This window comes from Protopterus annectens, chromosome 12.part0, assembly GCF_019279795.1.
Source record: "Protopterus annectens isolate FY-2018-M chromosome 12.part0, PAN1.0, whole genome shotgun sequence".
NCBI lineage: Eukaryota > Metazoa > Chordata > Ceratodontiformes > Protopteridae > Protopterus > Protopterus annectens.
This window is the reverse complement of record NC_056746.1, coordinates 1,167,520,301-1,167,537,557: the sequence shown is the minus strand read 5'-3', so window position 1 is coordinate 1,167,537,557 and position 17,257 is coordinate 1,167,520,301. Positions and strand designations below refer to the sequence as shown.

The window sequence follows — 17,257 nt, the reverse complement described above, 5'->3', positions numbered from 1 at the left end:
GATGATGATGATGATGATGACTGATGGTATCCCTTGGGTGATGATGATGATGATGATGATGATGATGACTGATGGTATCCCTTGGGTGATGATGATGATGATGACTGATGGTATCCCTTGGGTGATGATGATGATGATGATGATGATGACTGATGGTATTCCTTGGGTGACTTTTTCAGCAAGACAGCTTCGGCTGCAGTACTGTGTGAGCTCATTCCCGCATAAGCTTACAGCAATACAAAAGGCAGCAATCATAGTAGGAATGCCACCATGTTGTGGCCTTCTTTTCCTCTCCTCACACCATGTATCCTACAATGTTTCAACAGTTTATATTTTCTACATTCTCTAGATGCTGAATAAGCCTGTTCTGTTGCAGCACAAAGTCTCTTTTTTCATTCTCATGTATTCAGGTATCTATATCTACAGTGAAGGTTTCTAAAGCCCCAACTTTACATACAGTGCCAGCCAGAATTATCTTAAATTTGGCATATTGATGGTCTGAAAACTTCTGCAGCACCTTAATGGTATTTTTAATTTCAAAGATTTTTAATTTCAATGATCATTTCTGCCAACGAGACTAAGTTTATGACTGTAGTATAGGTGTTAGGAGCTCCTTCCTCAATTTGTGTTATTAATTTTTCTGAATCATTTTTATGGGAAGCTTGACCATGCAGGAATTTGATTCTTCAGCAGTAAGTTGTAAGTAGGCATTTATCTGCTTTGTTTTCTACTTTAGAAAGTTTAGAATGGCAGGATTCAAAGGTACCTTTCAACTCAACATCAATTCTCTTTGCTTAGGTACTACAATTGTGCATAAAACTGAGTATAAAACTGGCAGTAGGTTTTACTACAAATTTAATTCACAGAGGGATGGCAGTCTAAGAAATCAGCTACTATCAAGTTGGCATGCACACTGAAATGCATTGAACTAATAATGAAAACTAGTGATCTCTGCATATGAAAATATCACATCAGTTCACAAGGTTAGGAAGTCCACGTAAGTAATAACATCACTCCTTATTCACAGCTATTTTTCTGAATAACCTCTGCATCGCTTTGTTATCATATACATAGACCTTGCCTGTCAACAGTTATTCCATGTTCCCAATGTAAATGCAGATTGTTCCTCCTTATCAGCATCAAAACACATAAAATCACAACTTGTAAATAAACCTAGCCCTGTTAATTCAGATTTGGTTCATAGGTTCATAGGACGATACTGGACTATTGGCCTGAAGGCCATTATAAGCCTAGCCAAGAATTTCACCCATGTTCCTGCAAAGTCAACACCTGTTTTCCCTGTCCATCAGGGACACAGGTGGGATTCCAGGTGGTATATTTTCTGTTTCCCATCCAGCCGCCCAGGTTCCTCTTAAAGACTGCTAGAGAGGTACTCTGTTAACATTGAGAGGAAGTCTATTCCACAGATAGGGGAGTCATTGGGACACAAATCTATCCTGCCAACAAGTTCTATTAATGTCACAGACCAGGTTGAGACCTTGCGTGCAGGTTGCACGAGTGGAGTTTGACTTACAGATATGAAGCAGCTCCATCAAGGCTGGGTCTGAGATGGCCTTGTATGCCAGACACAGGTCACCTCTGAGCAGTCTGTATGAGACTGAATCGAGGGACAGGAATTTTAGACTATATGTATAGGATTGGTGTTTGAGACCCTAGATTTCCTGGTCAGAACATCTGTGGTCTCTCCAACTGCTGCATGTGCTTGGCAAGGTACATGACGAAGGGGGCATTGTACTCTGTAAAGGGTCTGATAAGGCAGGAGTACAAGGATGTTATGACCTCCTTGTTCCTGTATGAAATACCCTTATTTATGAGGTGGGCCATGTAGAAAGCCTTCCATACAATGGAGGCAACATGGTGGACAAAAGTCAGGCTGCTATCAACCGGGGTTCCTAAGTCCCTTGCAACAACTGTGCGCTTAGTACATTGTTATTAATGTGATAATTAGTGGGGACACCATTTTCCCCAAAGGGGATAATGATGCATTTCTTGGCATTCAGTTTGAGGCCATGCTTCTGGCACCAGTCATTAGTTTGATTAAGGCCTTGTATGAGGATGTTCACATCACTAGGGGCATGTATGACAGTACCCAGCTTGCAGTCATCTGCAAACTTGGTCAGCCACAGACCACTGGTTTTGTCTTGCACTTCAGAAAAGTATATCTCAAACAGTAGCGGGCCCAAGACCAATCCTTGGAGCACGTCACTTGTTACGGATCTACTACTACAAGTGGCTTCCCCTATTTTGACTGAGTGGGTTCTATCAGTGAGCTAGTTAGCTACCCATCTGGTAACATGTGGGTTGATGCCTAGCTGGAAGAGTTTATCTATTATGCCCGAATGGATATGCATTTTCTTTTCTATTTTTGCCTCCTTTGCCTCCTTTTTCCAGATGTTTATGTTGTTTAATAAAAGATTTTCCCAACAGAACCTCCATAAAACACACTGCATGAAGTTCACAATCAAATTAAAGTAAATACATAACCCTAGACATGACCCAAGCACTTTGACTGTTGTCTCACAGAAGAATTACACAAAGGCAGAAAGAGTGCAGCAGGTTTAAAGATTACTGCTGTGATACATTCACAAGTATTGTGATTTATTTACCCTCTATTGCTGTTTCTCACCACTTTTCAACCTAGTCAGAGTGATGTGTGCTTACTTATTCTCAGGTCTTCCTCGACCCTGAATTAATTATGTACGTTGTCTCATTATTTTCCACTAAAGCATGCTAGTCAGTTTGTGTCTGACCACTATTTATAGTCTCTCTAAAGTACATCCGGCCCAGTGCACAGTGGACTTGTCCAATGTACTCTGTCTTCAGGCATCAGATCTCTGTGGGTCAGCTGTGTACCCATATATGTACTCTGTACCCTAATACAAGAGGTGTTTACAGAATGACCCCATAGATCTTATGTATATATTCGGCACTTCAAATAATGCCAAGATGCAGGTATGAAACAATCATTCACCCTTCTACAATTATTATTTAATGTGGCAGTTGGGGACATTATCTACCCCCTACAATCATTATTTTATCTGTCTTTTGAGAGCAATATCTATTCCATGTAGTTAAAATTGTATATATTTGTTAACCAGATAGGCTCACTGGGCACAAATGTCTCTTTTCTGGGGCAACCTGGGAGCATGTATTGCCTCATTAAGTAACTTTCACAGTGTGGCACAGTTTGCAAATGGAGTTGAAAAGAATCAAACCCTGTACCTTGAGTACAGGAAGTAACTCATTAACAACTCAGAGCTTTAATCGTTAGTGTTAAATACCAGACACAGAATAATACAGAATACAGATATTGTTCTCATTTAAAACAAAACATTCTTTAACCTCAAAGACAACTGGGTAGACAGAGTACATTGAATGCTGCTTTAGTAGTAGACGGTGTGCCAGGTGTATCTGTCATATTAGAAGTTAATTATCTGTAGTACACAGATGTCAGTGCTGTATTCAAAGCTTCATATTATTAACCAGTATGAGGGATACAGGAGGGATTTTATCAAATAAACAGGACATCATTTCTGTGCCTGCATAAACAGCTGACTGGCAAAGGTAGCAGGCATGTATAGCAGGGCAGTGACATTGCCAAGTGCTGAGCTTAATGGTTTGGATGTCAGTGTGATGACCAGTGATCCAGCAATCCATAGTATGTGTCTAATAGCATGCTGGATTCAAATCAACACATGCCAATCAGAGTGACATTTCTGAAGAGCAAAGCTTAAACAAAGAAGCCATGCAAAACACTTGGAAAGTTGCTGCCAAATCGTAAAATATGAGCCGACTGCTTCTGCTGTTCTCACCTACCTCTGCATAATCTCTTCCATATCCTCACTACAATCAGCACCAACATAAGAACACACACACAAATATACCTGGCTCAGCCATAAAACAGTTCTAATCTGCCGCCTGCAATTTTGGGTTTATCTCTTAACACGAAAATAAAAACGCAAACAGCCACTGAAGACAACCACTGGTAGTGCGGAGAAATACAATACTGACTTTAATGAACAAAAATGACTAAGCGCTTTCACCAGTTAATACCGGCTTCTTCAGAGTCATTTTACAATCACAATTAAAACACATTTATAGTCAATGCCCTATGTTAATAAGCTGACATCACAGTATACCAACCAATGAACATCCTAATCAACTTTTTAAAAAAGTCCTATTATTAAATTAAGTTGTAAATAGTTTCACTATTCTATCTAAAATTCTTAAAATACACATACTAAATATTAAAGTAAGAAAATACTAATGTAATAAATAAAAATATATAAATACACATTTTTAAATGTTACTAGTAGTTTAAATCTGATTTAAATTTTAAAACAGGTTTCAGAGACACACAGTCATTAAGACCAGGGTATCTCAAAGCATTTAATCTAAGTTGCCATTCTGCTTCCAAAACAGCAACTCTGTTAGCCACATCACCTCTCCCAAATGAAGAGACACGGTCAACTACAAAAAACAAAATTTTTTTAAAATTAGAGCATGTGGTGGCATGTAAATAAAGTGCATTGTGTATGTCTTTCTTCCTAATAGATCTAATGTGCTCAGATATTCTATCTCTTAATCTTCGAGTGGTCATACCAACATAAAATGCTTCACATGACATGCAAGATGCTACATAAACTAAATTTTTACTATTACAATTACAATGCCCAGGGCAAGCAATAGTGTATTTGTAATCAAAAACACAAAGGTAAGAACCTTCCCCAATAAACCTACACAGTTTGCAAGCACCACATTTACTCATACATGATTTATTGTGAGGCTTAACTTCTTTTTCCAAAGTACACTTTAAATTCTCCCCCCTACTATAAACAATCACAGGTTTAACACCACATTATTTCATATCTTGTAAAAATTCAGTTTCCCCACTACTGCATTAGTGCAGTTCTTTTGTTTTGTTTTAATCTGGCACTGACCTTTGGAAATGAATTTAACTAAACAACTTGTTATTGTTTTCATTTTATTCATTCACTGACTGATGTTCTCATTTCATGTCCAAGCATTTGCATCCTCTGCCTCTCTTCCTTGTTATATTTCCTGACATTATACCAGAGGTCCTTGGCAATACTTCCTATATAGTACCATAGCATCTTATTGGCCAAGTTGGTCCTATAATGACCTGGGGGGACTGCAGAGTCCAGACTGGCATCTTTGCTATTTCCATTATATAGACACTCAGTTCTTGAATCCCGATTACTGGAAAAACAGGCAGTCTGGTACTGTGGTACTGCTGAACTATCACTTGATCCCCTTCCATTTCTTCTTTAAGTATTTCATTCATACCTCTCAACCTCTAATAGCAAGAAATCTGGACAAAGCCATAAATAAAAGTGGGACAAAGTTCCAAAAATAGGGGCACTTTTTAAATATTGCTCTTACATGCTTAAGAAAGTTGATAGAATAACAGGTTTTGCATTAGCATGAATTTTCTGGAGGGTATGACGTCTCAAACTCAAATTTCTGTCATTATTTTCTGACTTCAGTCTTTAATGATTTGCCACTAATTTGCCAGAAAACCACAATTTTATGAAAAATGGACCTAAAATATGAGGCAAAACTAATTTACCAGAAGATCACAATTTTATGAAAAACAGACCAAAAATATGAAGCAAAAATCTGGACATTCTGTGAAAATCTGTACAGCTGAGAGGTATTTTCAATGCATGCACAAAGCAATTGAAACTAAGTGTGCATTCAAATGCTTTGCACTTCTGCAAAATGGCATGTACTGCAAGGTAATGTTTTTCTTTTTTCTTCTACAGAGTGTGGCTAAAAGGGCTGGTTAAGCATATGAAATATACAATTTTGCACTTCATGTATTTGGAAGACAGATCTAGCCACATGTGAAACTTAAGTGAAAAAATGGAGTTTTGCAAAACTTAGCACTTCGCAGAGGCACTAAGCATTTCTGAATATCCCTTAAATACAGTATAAATTAACTGACGTAAAGCAAGTGAACAGAAAAAATGACGTGTGATTGTTCATTGGTTGCTGTAAAAAATTATCCATCGTGTATACTTTCTTAGGGAACAGGATACAAACAGACCTTTCCTCTTGAAAAAAAATAAGTACAACAAAAATTTGAAACTCAGAATCCTTCTCTAATATAAAGAATTAGAACAAAATATAAAGTAATACAATGCTAATATATGTTTCTACCTTACATACATAACATGTTATTATTTTGACATTTGAACACATGCACTTCCTTTTTCAGCAATGCGTATGCTTTCTTTCTGCTTCAGTTACATTTGCAGTGATGCCTGCAGACATTAGGGGTGCGTGTGTAGATGTCTGCCACTGCAAAGTTAAATAAAAATGATAACCTTAACATTGCAGGCAGACAGGATTATGATTTGAGTGGTTGTACTGCCTTGTAAATATTTCAGCAACATTATTTTTATATATATATATATATATAGAGAGAGAGAGAGAGAGAGACTGGAATAGTTAAACCTTTAAATCCTGTAATATGTGTGAGCCTTTGTACACCTGTAAGGTCTGTTGCTCTCCTCGTTCGTGAGTATTAAAACACAAAGCTTGAGTCCTACATAATGCTTTATTTTTATTACTCTCTCTTCCCACTTGTTATGGCCCTTTTCACTTTCAAGCTCCTAAAGTGTCTTACCTCACTCATTAGACCTGTCTGTCACATGACTCTTAGCTATGAAGTTACTTTGATCAGCAATCCCTACCCTCAATGCATCACAAACATGTGCATTGCACTCAAGCTCTCATACAAACACACACACACACACACACACACTATTATCCCATCATAGCACTTTCAAAAAAAGCTTTTTCTTTTATTTTGCAATCCCTCCATCCACATGTCCCAACACAAATGTTGTGTGTGTGTGTGTGTGTGTGTGTGTGTGTGTGTGTGTGTGTGTGTGTGTGTGTGTGTGTGTGTGTGTGTGTGTGTGGTTTGTGTCTTCCGGTCCGCTAATGATTGGTAGTTGATTTTTATGTGCCGAGTTACCAGCCCTGATGCACAACCTTCAATGAAGATACGCCCATTCACGCATATCTCCACGCAGAAGACGCTCTAGCTGAGAATCAAACCTGACAGCGACTGTTAGGTCTTATACAGTTACTAAAAAAAAGGAACAGATATCACTGCAGCTTTACCAAGAAAAGCTATATAATATAGAGCATATCTGCTGGCTTTCTAATATTTGCCAGTTTTATAAATGTAACAATTACTGAGCAAGGCTGACTGACCTAATCATTCCAAAGGGAATTAGTCTTGAATGTTTAGGGTTAAGCAGTGCTGATTCAGACTTGCAAGTCGAAATTATTACTGACATGCTATGCAGTTACATTGTGCTGTAACAGGACCTGGTTCAAGGCAGCAGAAAGCACCCCTGCACTACCAGGCTATAACTCATTCCACACCTTTCAGCCCCAGAACTTGGACCGAAGCTCCAAAGGCGGTGGTGTTTCCATATTCATAAAGGATGCCCATTGCCCACACCTCCAGACTGGTAGCCCAACATAACGCATCAGAGATACTTCAGGTGCAGCTAACATTGGGTAAGACAGCAATTCAGGTCATAGCCTGCTATAGGTCCCCAACCATGTCCCAAGACTTACACTCCATGTTCCTAAGGACCCTGGAGAATATTAGGGTCCAACCTAACACTATGTTACTAAGCAACTTTAACTACCCCTCCATTCACTGGGAAAACTACTCATGTGCCAATACACTTGCCCAATGTTTCCTGGAGTTCATTAATTCCAATGCACTAGACCAGCTAGTTCTTACCCCCACTAGAGGTAGCAACATCCTTGACCTGATCATTACTAACATGGGCGACTGTTGCTCTACATCAATAGTCAGCTCCTCCCTAGTTAGATCTGACCACAAACTAATCACCTTGGAAATCCACATCCCTCCACCCCCTGCAAAGGTAACCACCATGTAAAACTTCTCCAAAGCTAACTTTGGGCTCCTAAAAACAGAGGTGGCTAACTTCACAGCACCCATGCAAATGGACTTCAGTTGCATGACAGCCAAATCATACACCAATGCACTGTATGAACATGTACACAAATGCATGGATCTTGCCATACCCAATAGAACCAAGACGCTCTCCTCCAAAAAAGGAAGCCAATCTGGGGGTCCCCTGCAATAAACAAACTCTACAACAGAAGGAGGAAACTGATGCGGAATAAGGTGAAGTCCCAAGACTGGAAAAACTCCCTTATCAGCCTCAACAAAAAGTTGAGATCCCTCATTGAATCCTCTGAAGCTAGCTATGAAAACAGAATTGCAGCAGATAATAAAGACAATCACAAGGCCTTCAATAGTTATGTAAAGAATCACCACAGCAATACCCAGATTTGCTCTTAGCTACTGCACAATGGTACCTCTTATACCAAGCCAACAGATATTGCCAGTATACTGGCTGACAGATTCAGTGCCAACTTTACCCCCCCAAAGGACCAATCACAATACCAGTAGATTGCCAGGCACTCAGTATTACTGCTGTACAGGTTAAAACAGCACTGTCCAAGGCCTAGAATACAGCCTCTATGTGACCTGACAGTATCCCTGGCTGTGTTCTACATGAACTACAGAGTAAACTGGCACCTCACCTGTGTGCCCTGTTCAATCACAGCCTCATCTCAGGCTTTGTCCCTACTGAATGGCGCACTGCTACAGTCATCCCTCTCCACAAAGGAGGAGCGACTACAGACCCTGGGAACTGTCGCCCCATTAGCCTGATGAGCCTGATATGCAAAGCTATGGAACACATCATCATGGACCTAATAAACAAGAATATAGGGAATCTCCAAACTCTAGATCCCACACAGTTTGGTTTTGTGAAGGGTAAATCATGCCTGCTCAATTTGGTCGACTTCTTTGAGTCAGTCACCAGAGCTGTGGATGAAGCCCAGGTGGTTCATACAGCCCACCTTGATCTGACCAAGGCTTTTGATACCATTCCCCACTCAGGAGTCATAGAAAAACTCACTAAGCTAGGCATCAACCCCTATATCACTAGGTGGGTTGCAAACTGGCTCACAGATAGAACCCACAGTGTGAAAGTAGCTGACTCCAAGTCAGACTGCCGACTAGTCACGAGTGGAGTCCCAGTCTCCATATAGTGGAGTTTAGTATCTACTTTTCTGAAGTCCAGGCCAACACGAAGGGACTTTGGCTGACAAAGTTCACAGACAATTGCAAGTTGGGAGCTATTATTAACTCCCCAAGTGATGCTGACATCCTACAGAATGGACTCACTGAGACCAACGACTGGTGTCAGAACCATGGCCTTAAGCTCAATGCCAAAAAAATGTGTCATCATCCCCTTTGGGAAAAACCCAGTTCCCATGAATTACCAAATTGACGGCAGTCCACTGAACACAGAAGGCGTTATAAGAGATCTGGGAACATGGGTTGACAGCAACCTCTCTTTTGATCACCACTTTGCCATTGTGGTCAGAAAGTCCTTCTATGTGGCACATCTCATTACTAAGGGTTTTGCATCCAGGAAGAAAGAGGTCATTGTCTCCCTCTACTCTTTCCTCATTAGGCCAGTCATCGAGTACAATGCCCCATTTGGCATGTACCTCACTAGACATCTGCAACAACTGGAGAGGCTGCAAATGTACCTCCCAAAGAGGATCATAGGTCCTAAAAACTTGTCCTATATGGACAGACTCAAAAAAACTCCCAACTATTCTCTGTCTCATTTCGCCTACTTAGAGGCGATCTCTGCTTGACTTATAAAGCCATGTCTGACTCAGCTCTGTTAGAAATGTTACATCTAAAGAAATCCCAATCCCTCCACACCACACACTCCAGAGACCTCAACCTCATTACCACAATTAACAGAACATGCTGGAGGGACAGGTTCATAACTCAGAGACTGCCCATGCTATGGAATAGACTTCCCATACATGTCAAGCAGAGCACCTTGCTGACCCTCTTCAAGAGAAATCTTGATGAGTAGATGGGAAACAGAAAATTCACCCCAAGGATAACTCCAGTGGCTCTGCTCGACAGAGGCACTGGGAACTAAGGTCAGGTGGTACTATGCCAGTGTAATCCTATGGCTAGGCTTGTAAAGGCCCCAGGGCCATTAGCCTAGTACACACCTATGAACCTATGAAGTATCATGTTATAAGGCAAACATGTCAAAGGTTTTGAAATGGGATACATTTCTTCAGCAAGATTAAAAACATAGTTGAGGAAAATCTAAAAATTTGTTTCTGTAGAAGTTGGTACTTGGCATTCTAAATGGCAAGGGAAGTAAGAATTTCCTCAAATTTGTCTTTTCTTTCTCTGCCATGTTATTATCCTTGAGTCGCACACTAACAGGTAAATATGTCTCAGCTCCCTAGAAAAAAGCTTAGATAAACTTCATATTTTGCTGAGTTCCTCTGTAAAGCAAGTAAGGTAAGGGACCTTTTTTTCACATGGAGAATACAATTGAAATTTTTGTAGTCTACTGTATTCTACTGTAAAATGAGTACAACTCACAAGACAAAACTGCTTGTTTTTGAAGATGATCCAGGAGTGAAAGTCTAATTGTTTAGGCAATGGTGCACACCATGCATATGGAGAAGATGGTGGGAAATGAACTCAGATTGACATAAGATAGCTTGTTTTCAGACAACTGTATTTGACACACTAAACCATATAGCCAGTCAGACCAGTTAGGTCACTTTGGGCTATTTATGTTTTGCTTACATAGATAGCCAGCTGTGTTGTGGCCCATTTTCAGTGGAGGTCCAGACAAAAGTTTCAATACATGATAGAATAAACACAGTGGTACACAACACATTATGTAAGAACAATTCAGGTACAATATGTTGTTAATTTAAAAACAGTACAAGGTATCAATGCCTGAAGCATATTTCACAAATGTATTACCTATATAATATGCCAAACAGTACAGTCACTTTTTTGTTTTTAATGAATAGTAGAAAAATGGAGGATATAAAAGTGCTAACTACAATATTTAGGTGATAGTCTAGTTACAGCATTTACAGTTATAAATGAAGTAAGGTAAAGCTGAAATTTTTACATATTTGGTTATCCTGCATTAATGTCATTATGAAAAGGTATAAAGCAAGTAAAAACATCCTGTAGTAAGACAATACTTTATATAGAAGGTAGTGACTGTAAATTGTGATTATTTCACACTCCTGACTACTTTTTTTGGAGTTTGAAATCTGGGAAGTTCAGTTGCCAAATTATTTCAAATCTGTCCTACAAGATTTTTGAAGCTAGTATTATGGAATGAATTATTACTTGTAGTGAAATTAATGAAAGATCTGAGTCATGACAGTAGGTTTCTAGCAGTTTGGTAGTGCTCCATAAACTGAAACGAGTGGAGTTTTAACATGGGGTAAAGGAATTTATAGGCACTAGTTGCTTGAAAATAATGTGGTCTGTTTCTATGTGTTGACCAGGATATATTTTGCAGAAGTTACTGTGGTGTGTTTTGTGGCTGCCACATATGTGTCAGTATCACACAATGTGGAGTTTACAATGCACTATTACTCTTTAGGATGGATTCTGTTTTCCTTTCCTTCTTGTATCCCCAACAGTAATAACAGATATTTTCCCGTGGTACTGAGGCATTGGGTGCATGCAGCAAGCTGTTACAGCAACACAAAGCTTGCTAGCATAGCCATCACACTCTACTGTCAGGACTGCATTTGGCATTGTCACTTAGAACGATTTGCACTCCACATCTGATTACAGAACTGAGACATCTGATACTGTTTATTCTCTGCCTAGTTCCTGTGACCCATCTACAACAAAACAGGGCAGATGCAGACAATAAGATGGAGACATCATGGCCAGTCTTGTTCAATGATTCTTGCTTATCTTTTTTCAATTTTTATTTATTTATTATTGTTATTTTTTATTTGCCATTTGTTTACCATAATGGGCCATCTGGGTCAGAGGAATATATTTTTAGCAGAGGCCTGAGGAGAAAAGCTCCAGCAGTACAAGCAACAATATATATAAAATAGGAGAACATTTATTACAGATACATATGAAGACACAACTCAGTCTGAAAACATTGTCAGAGGAAAATAAGCATATTTGCATATAATATATGTTGTACAACCTGGCCATAAGATAACTGTACAGTCTGTTAAAGGATCACCATAATATAGTTAATCTTCGGTCACGTTAGGAGAGTTGAAAGGTGAGTCTAAGAGTACTTCTGTAGGGTAGTGTATATGGAGAGGGAGGGAGAATGTGTAAGAGAGGTGAAGTAACTAACTAACCAGACTAGATCACTGAGCCAGCTGCTTACTTTTTTAATTTAATTAATTAATTAATTAATTAATTAATTAATGTTAACTAACCAGAATGGAGCTCTGAGCCACTTGACTGTTTTCCAGTTTAACCTGGCAGTACTGTTTGGGCAAGTCACATGCTTAAAGTCACACCGTAGACAAATGGTGGTTGAAATAATCAAATCCAAGACTACAGAAGTACCTAGTTAACATCTCACAGCCATATTCCTCTACGCTGCCAGCCTATATTCTTAATCCTTAAAAGGTGTGTGTGTGTGTGTGTGTGTGTGTGTGTGTGTGTGTGTGTGTGTGTGTGTGTGTGTGTGTGTGTGTGTGTGTGTGTGTGTCTGTGGGGGGATGATCTGGGGCGGTATGTTGCACATATATGGAATTTTTCATTAAATGAAGGAGAGTTACTGGTATGTCCCTTATTCTTCACATGCATTACTCTGTTTTTCTAAGCTATACTAAATTACAAATTAAATAAAGAGTCACAGTGAAGGAAATGGGAAAAAAAGCTCATGTAGACTACATATTCAAAAATTTCAATTATTGAAACAACCAGATATATCGTGTAACAACTGATGATTAAAAATTACAAGGATGCATGCATAAACACAGGGTAACAGCCTATAGCCAAGAAATAGACCTTTAAGATGATTACAGGCCTAGTAATTACTTTCAGACTACCCCAGTGATATTTTCATCCTAAGTCATTTGCTAATAAGCACAATACCATTGAAGATAACAGTTGCACAGATCCATTTTTTCCCAGTTGTTACTAACCATTCTGTAAGCTACATCTGGTACGCTGAGTGGTCAGGTACATGAAAACAGCTCATCTGACAAAGAACATTACTTAGTGTGGCCTGGGCTGCACATTCCTTCATGTGGTTTCTTTTTTAACTCTCACAATAATTCACACAATTCATTTTCTGGGGTTACAAAAGTTTAAATCTGAATTTGCAGGCATAGATTAGATAGAAGCTGCAAAGGTTGAGGGTTGGCATAAAGGTTATGTGTTTACCTCACAGATGTAAGGTTGTTGTTTGTCTTTCGGCTTTTCCCTGTTAGGGGTCGCCACAGCAGAACTCCGGTCCACTAATGATTGGCAGTAGATTTTTTCCGAACGCCGAGGTGCCAGCTCGACGTCCAACCTTCAATGAAGGCATGCCCATTTACGCATGTCTTTCGAATGCCCACCCAACCACGGGGAGGACATGCAGACTCCAGACAGAAGGCACTCCATGCACTCCAGCCGAGAATCGAACGGGAGTACCTCTTGCTGTGAGGCAACAACGCTACCGCTGCACCACCGCGGATTACCCCACAGTACAGAGTTTAATTCTCATCCTAGAAGCAAAATTGGGTAGGCTTAAAATAGCCTGCAAAGGCAGTTAGTTTAGTATTTACCTATGAAACCATAATTGATTCTGTCGTGGCTAATGCAGCCAATCCCATAAATATTTCTAGATTTTCCTGCAATGTGACCTTATTGTTAAGAACAAGGGGGTGGATATGCCAAATCGTATGCTCCTGTCATTCTGCTGTATGCAAAATCAATTATTGCAATGTCATATTTAATGGCTGGGCTGCATACTGTCAAATGTCCAGATTTTGCACAATGTCCAGATTTTTGCCTTATACTTTTGATCTGTTCCTCATTAAATTTGTGGATTCTGGCAAATCACCGAGGACTGACGTTATTAAGTAATGACACACATTTAAGTTTCAGACTTTATGTACTCCAGAGAATGCATGATAATACAAAACCTGTAATTCTAGTGACTTTCTAAGTTTATAAGAGCAATATTTAAAATCTGTCTAAGAGGTTGAGAGTTATGGGGCAAGAGGCAGAGCAGGATGTATATCACCAGACAACCATGTATAGGTGCTGCAGCATTAATATCTACTAGGTAAAAGCATCTTCACAGGTGGGCACTCACTCATTTGTTGCTTAGATCACATGCTTTATAGCTAAGTATGAAGATAAGAGATGCATGCTTTATATTTTTTGGAACAGAAGTTTAGGATTCTCCAAATGGCAAATATGTTATCAGCCATGAGGTATGTAATCCAACTACATGGGCAGCCATGAGAGCTCAAACTTACTACATTGGTATAAAGCTGGCTTGCATCATGGACATGGAAGTGATGCATTTCCTGCCTGGCAAATAGAAGGTGAGGTTATTGGTTAGCATGCCAACACAATTGCAGTTTATTTTTTTGCTTAGCATATTACCCCGACTTATCTTCTTGTTTTGTACCTTCAGTTCCATCATCTAGCCCCTCTTTAGCTGATCTCTCTGTTATTAGTAACTGAATTGCCATAGGACCACTGTGGTCTTGTTGGAACTTGTGCTGGGCTGCAGAGGACACTGATTTTCTTGCCAACCAACTGGAGCATCAGCTAGCTTGCCCACTCAGCACAATAGTGCCCTATGTTTCAGGGATGGCTTTGGTTACTAGAGGCCTAAACATGTTAGAAAGGATTGTGTTTCTAGATGCCAGCTCTTCTTCTTCATGTACGGAGACCAGGGTCACAGCACTGCTTATGCTGACGTATGAAGTGATACAGAACTTGAAACACCAACTCTGATGTAGATGTACATCCTTATGTCTGACTAGGAGTCTAAAGTCAGTGTCAGGCTTTGTATGAACTACATCTCAAAATGCAGTATTTTGTCCACAGCATATCAGTTAATGCCATGAAGTTAAAAATATTTCTTAAAATGCAGTATTACATGTCGAGCACATCAGTTAATGGCATGTGATGGTTGTTCAGCCTCATGTTAAGCAAACAGCTGAATGAATGATCCTGCAGTCGGCTGATCAATAAAAGCTAAAGAAGTAAGAAAACACTACTCCATGCAAAGCATCATTTTCTTGTGATGCACATTCCAGTCCTCTCAGTTCCAGACTTTAAACATTTGGATTAGTTCTGAACCCTATAGTGCTAAAAGCAAACACTGGTGCTGATGCTGTGTGTCTTGTTAGCCTGATGGTAGCAAACAAATTCTAACTCTAAAGCCATTGCTGTCACTGTTTGCCATAACAGTGCAGACAGGCAAGGTTTTGCACTACAGTACGAAACTGTGTGTGTGTGTGTGTGTGTGTGTGTGTGTGTGTGTTGTAAACAAATGTGTACACTTTCTAACTCATTTGGATCTTTGAAGACAGTATCCAGATATGATCAAGGGATGTCATTAATGTTCTTTGTGTCTCACCTTGAAGATTTACTCCTGGCACAGTGTACCTGAAAATACCATTGTTGCAGGTCTCTTTTCAGTTCACATTTTTTGCTCTACTTTCACTCCTCCATATGACCTCCCCCACCCTATGATGTCACAATGCTCTGCCTATGACATACCAATGGACTGGTGTCACTTATTTGATCATGATACCAGAGACAGAGTACCATACATTGTGGGGGGAAACAGAGACTAAATGACTGCTACAAACAATACTTTCTCCTGCAGAAATTATAAGCATCAGGGTATTAGAGACTTGGGAGTGCTGCAGTATGCCATTTCAGGGCACATTATATGCAATAAAGTGTGTTTGCTGGAATAATACCCATAAAGTCCATGACAGAAGAAAACACCAATTTATCACCAAAGTAAGAGACAAGAGCTTTCAAGCTAGAAGACATATAAATCTGGAGAAGTACATTCTGAAGAGTATGGACAGTACCATATACGCCCAGGAAATCTGTGTGTTCATCTTTGTTAATTAGAATACACTGCACTTGCATTGTAACACATCACTTCTGGCACTTACAATTAAAGATAACATTCATAACTGGGAAGCACAAGGGCTCACTGATAAAAGACTGCCTCACAGCTCTGGAGTACAATCCTGACTTCTGATTTCTCTCAATGTGAAGATTACATATTCCCTTTAGGTATGCATTGGCTTTACCTGAATGTTCAGGTTTCCTCCAACCTCCTTAAAATAAGCTTATCAACTAACTTCTCTGAAATTGTCCATATATATTAGATTTATCCTTGCAAAACAGGTCATAGCTGAGAAGTCTGTAGTGGAACATTTCACTTGCCCATGTAAAAACAATAGCATATTCAAGACAGAGCACTCTGTCATACTGAATGAAACCATCAATGCATTTGTCTCATCTGCAAGAATGGATTCCAAACTATCGTAATTATTTGATCAGTCTAAGCCACACAACAGAAAAGTCTGCAGAATGCATCTATAAATCACTTAATATCACTTGAAATGATTATGTCAAGTAAATGCAAATTTAAAGGCAGTACAATGACAAAAAGAAATACTCTCACGATCAAAGGGCTTTGTATTTTTTAAATGTCCAACAAACAGCATATACTGGTTTTCTGAATAGGTACGTGATTCGACAGTCATGCCAGGTTTAAAGTCTAAGCAAGTCACAAGAAGAGCGTGTGCAGCTGTTGTTATAAATCCTCCATGTGTGTAGTGTGCAGACCTATGAATGGAACTTATGTTATGAGTAAACAGACCCTTATTTGTCACTCCTTTTATATTGTTAGTGCCCCTTGCACCATATCATTTAACTAATAGCATTTTCCTGGCATCTTAGCAAAGTGTTATGACAAACACTACTGCAAGAAGTGGTATATTTAAAAAGTAGTCACACATCTCTGGCTAAAACACAGTTTTGAAAAACAGGCATTCCTGCAGTCAGAGACCAGTAACACGTTTTTTTATAAACAGAAGAAAATTTACCATCTTGCTCACTGTCACTGAAGAGGATCCCAGTCAGGAGTTTTCCATTTTCAAGTAGTTTAATTCTCTTTTTTCTGTAGAGTGTCACTGGAATTATCCCATGGGGCTGCACCCAAATCACATCTGCCCTCTTGTGTCGATTAGTTTTAGGCTATGGAGTGGATCGTTGCAAAAGGCTCCAACTGTACCAGAAACACAATGTGACGTGATCTAATCCCTC

At 39.4% G+C, this 17,257-nt stretch overlaps 1 protein-coding gene across 1 annotated transcript in view; it reads right to left on the bottom strand.

Moving 5' to 3' along the window:
- The window catches only part of KIAA1755 (KIAA1755 ortholog), a 986,731-nt gene that overhangs the window by 969,253 nt on the left and 221 nt on the right, over positions 1–17,257 (bottom strand). The window contains exon 1 of the mRNA XM_044090195.1: positions 17,038–17,257. This exon is cut by the window's right edge and continues 221 nt beyond it. Within this exon, the coding sequence (XP_043946130.1) occupies positions 17,038–17,040 (3 nt within the window). The 5' untranslated portion in view covers positions 17,041–17,257. The remainder of the gene's footprint in view (positions 1–17,037) is intronic.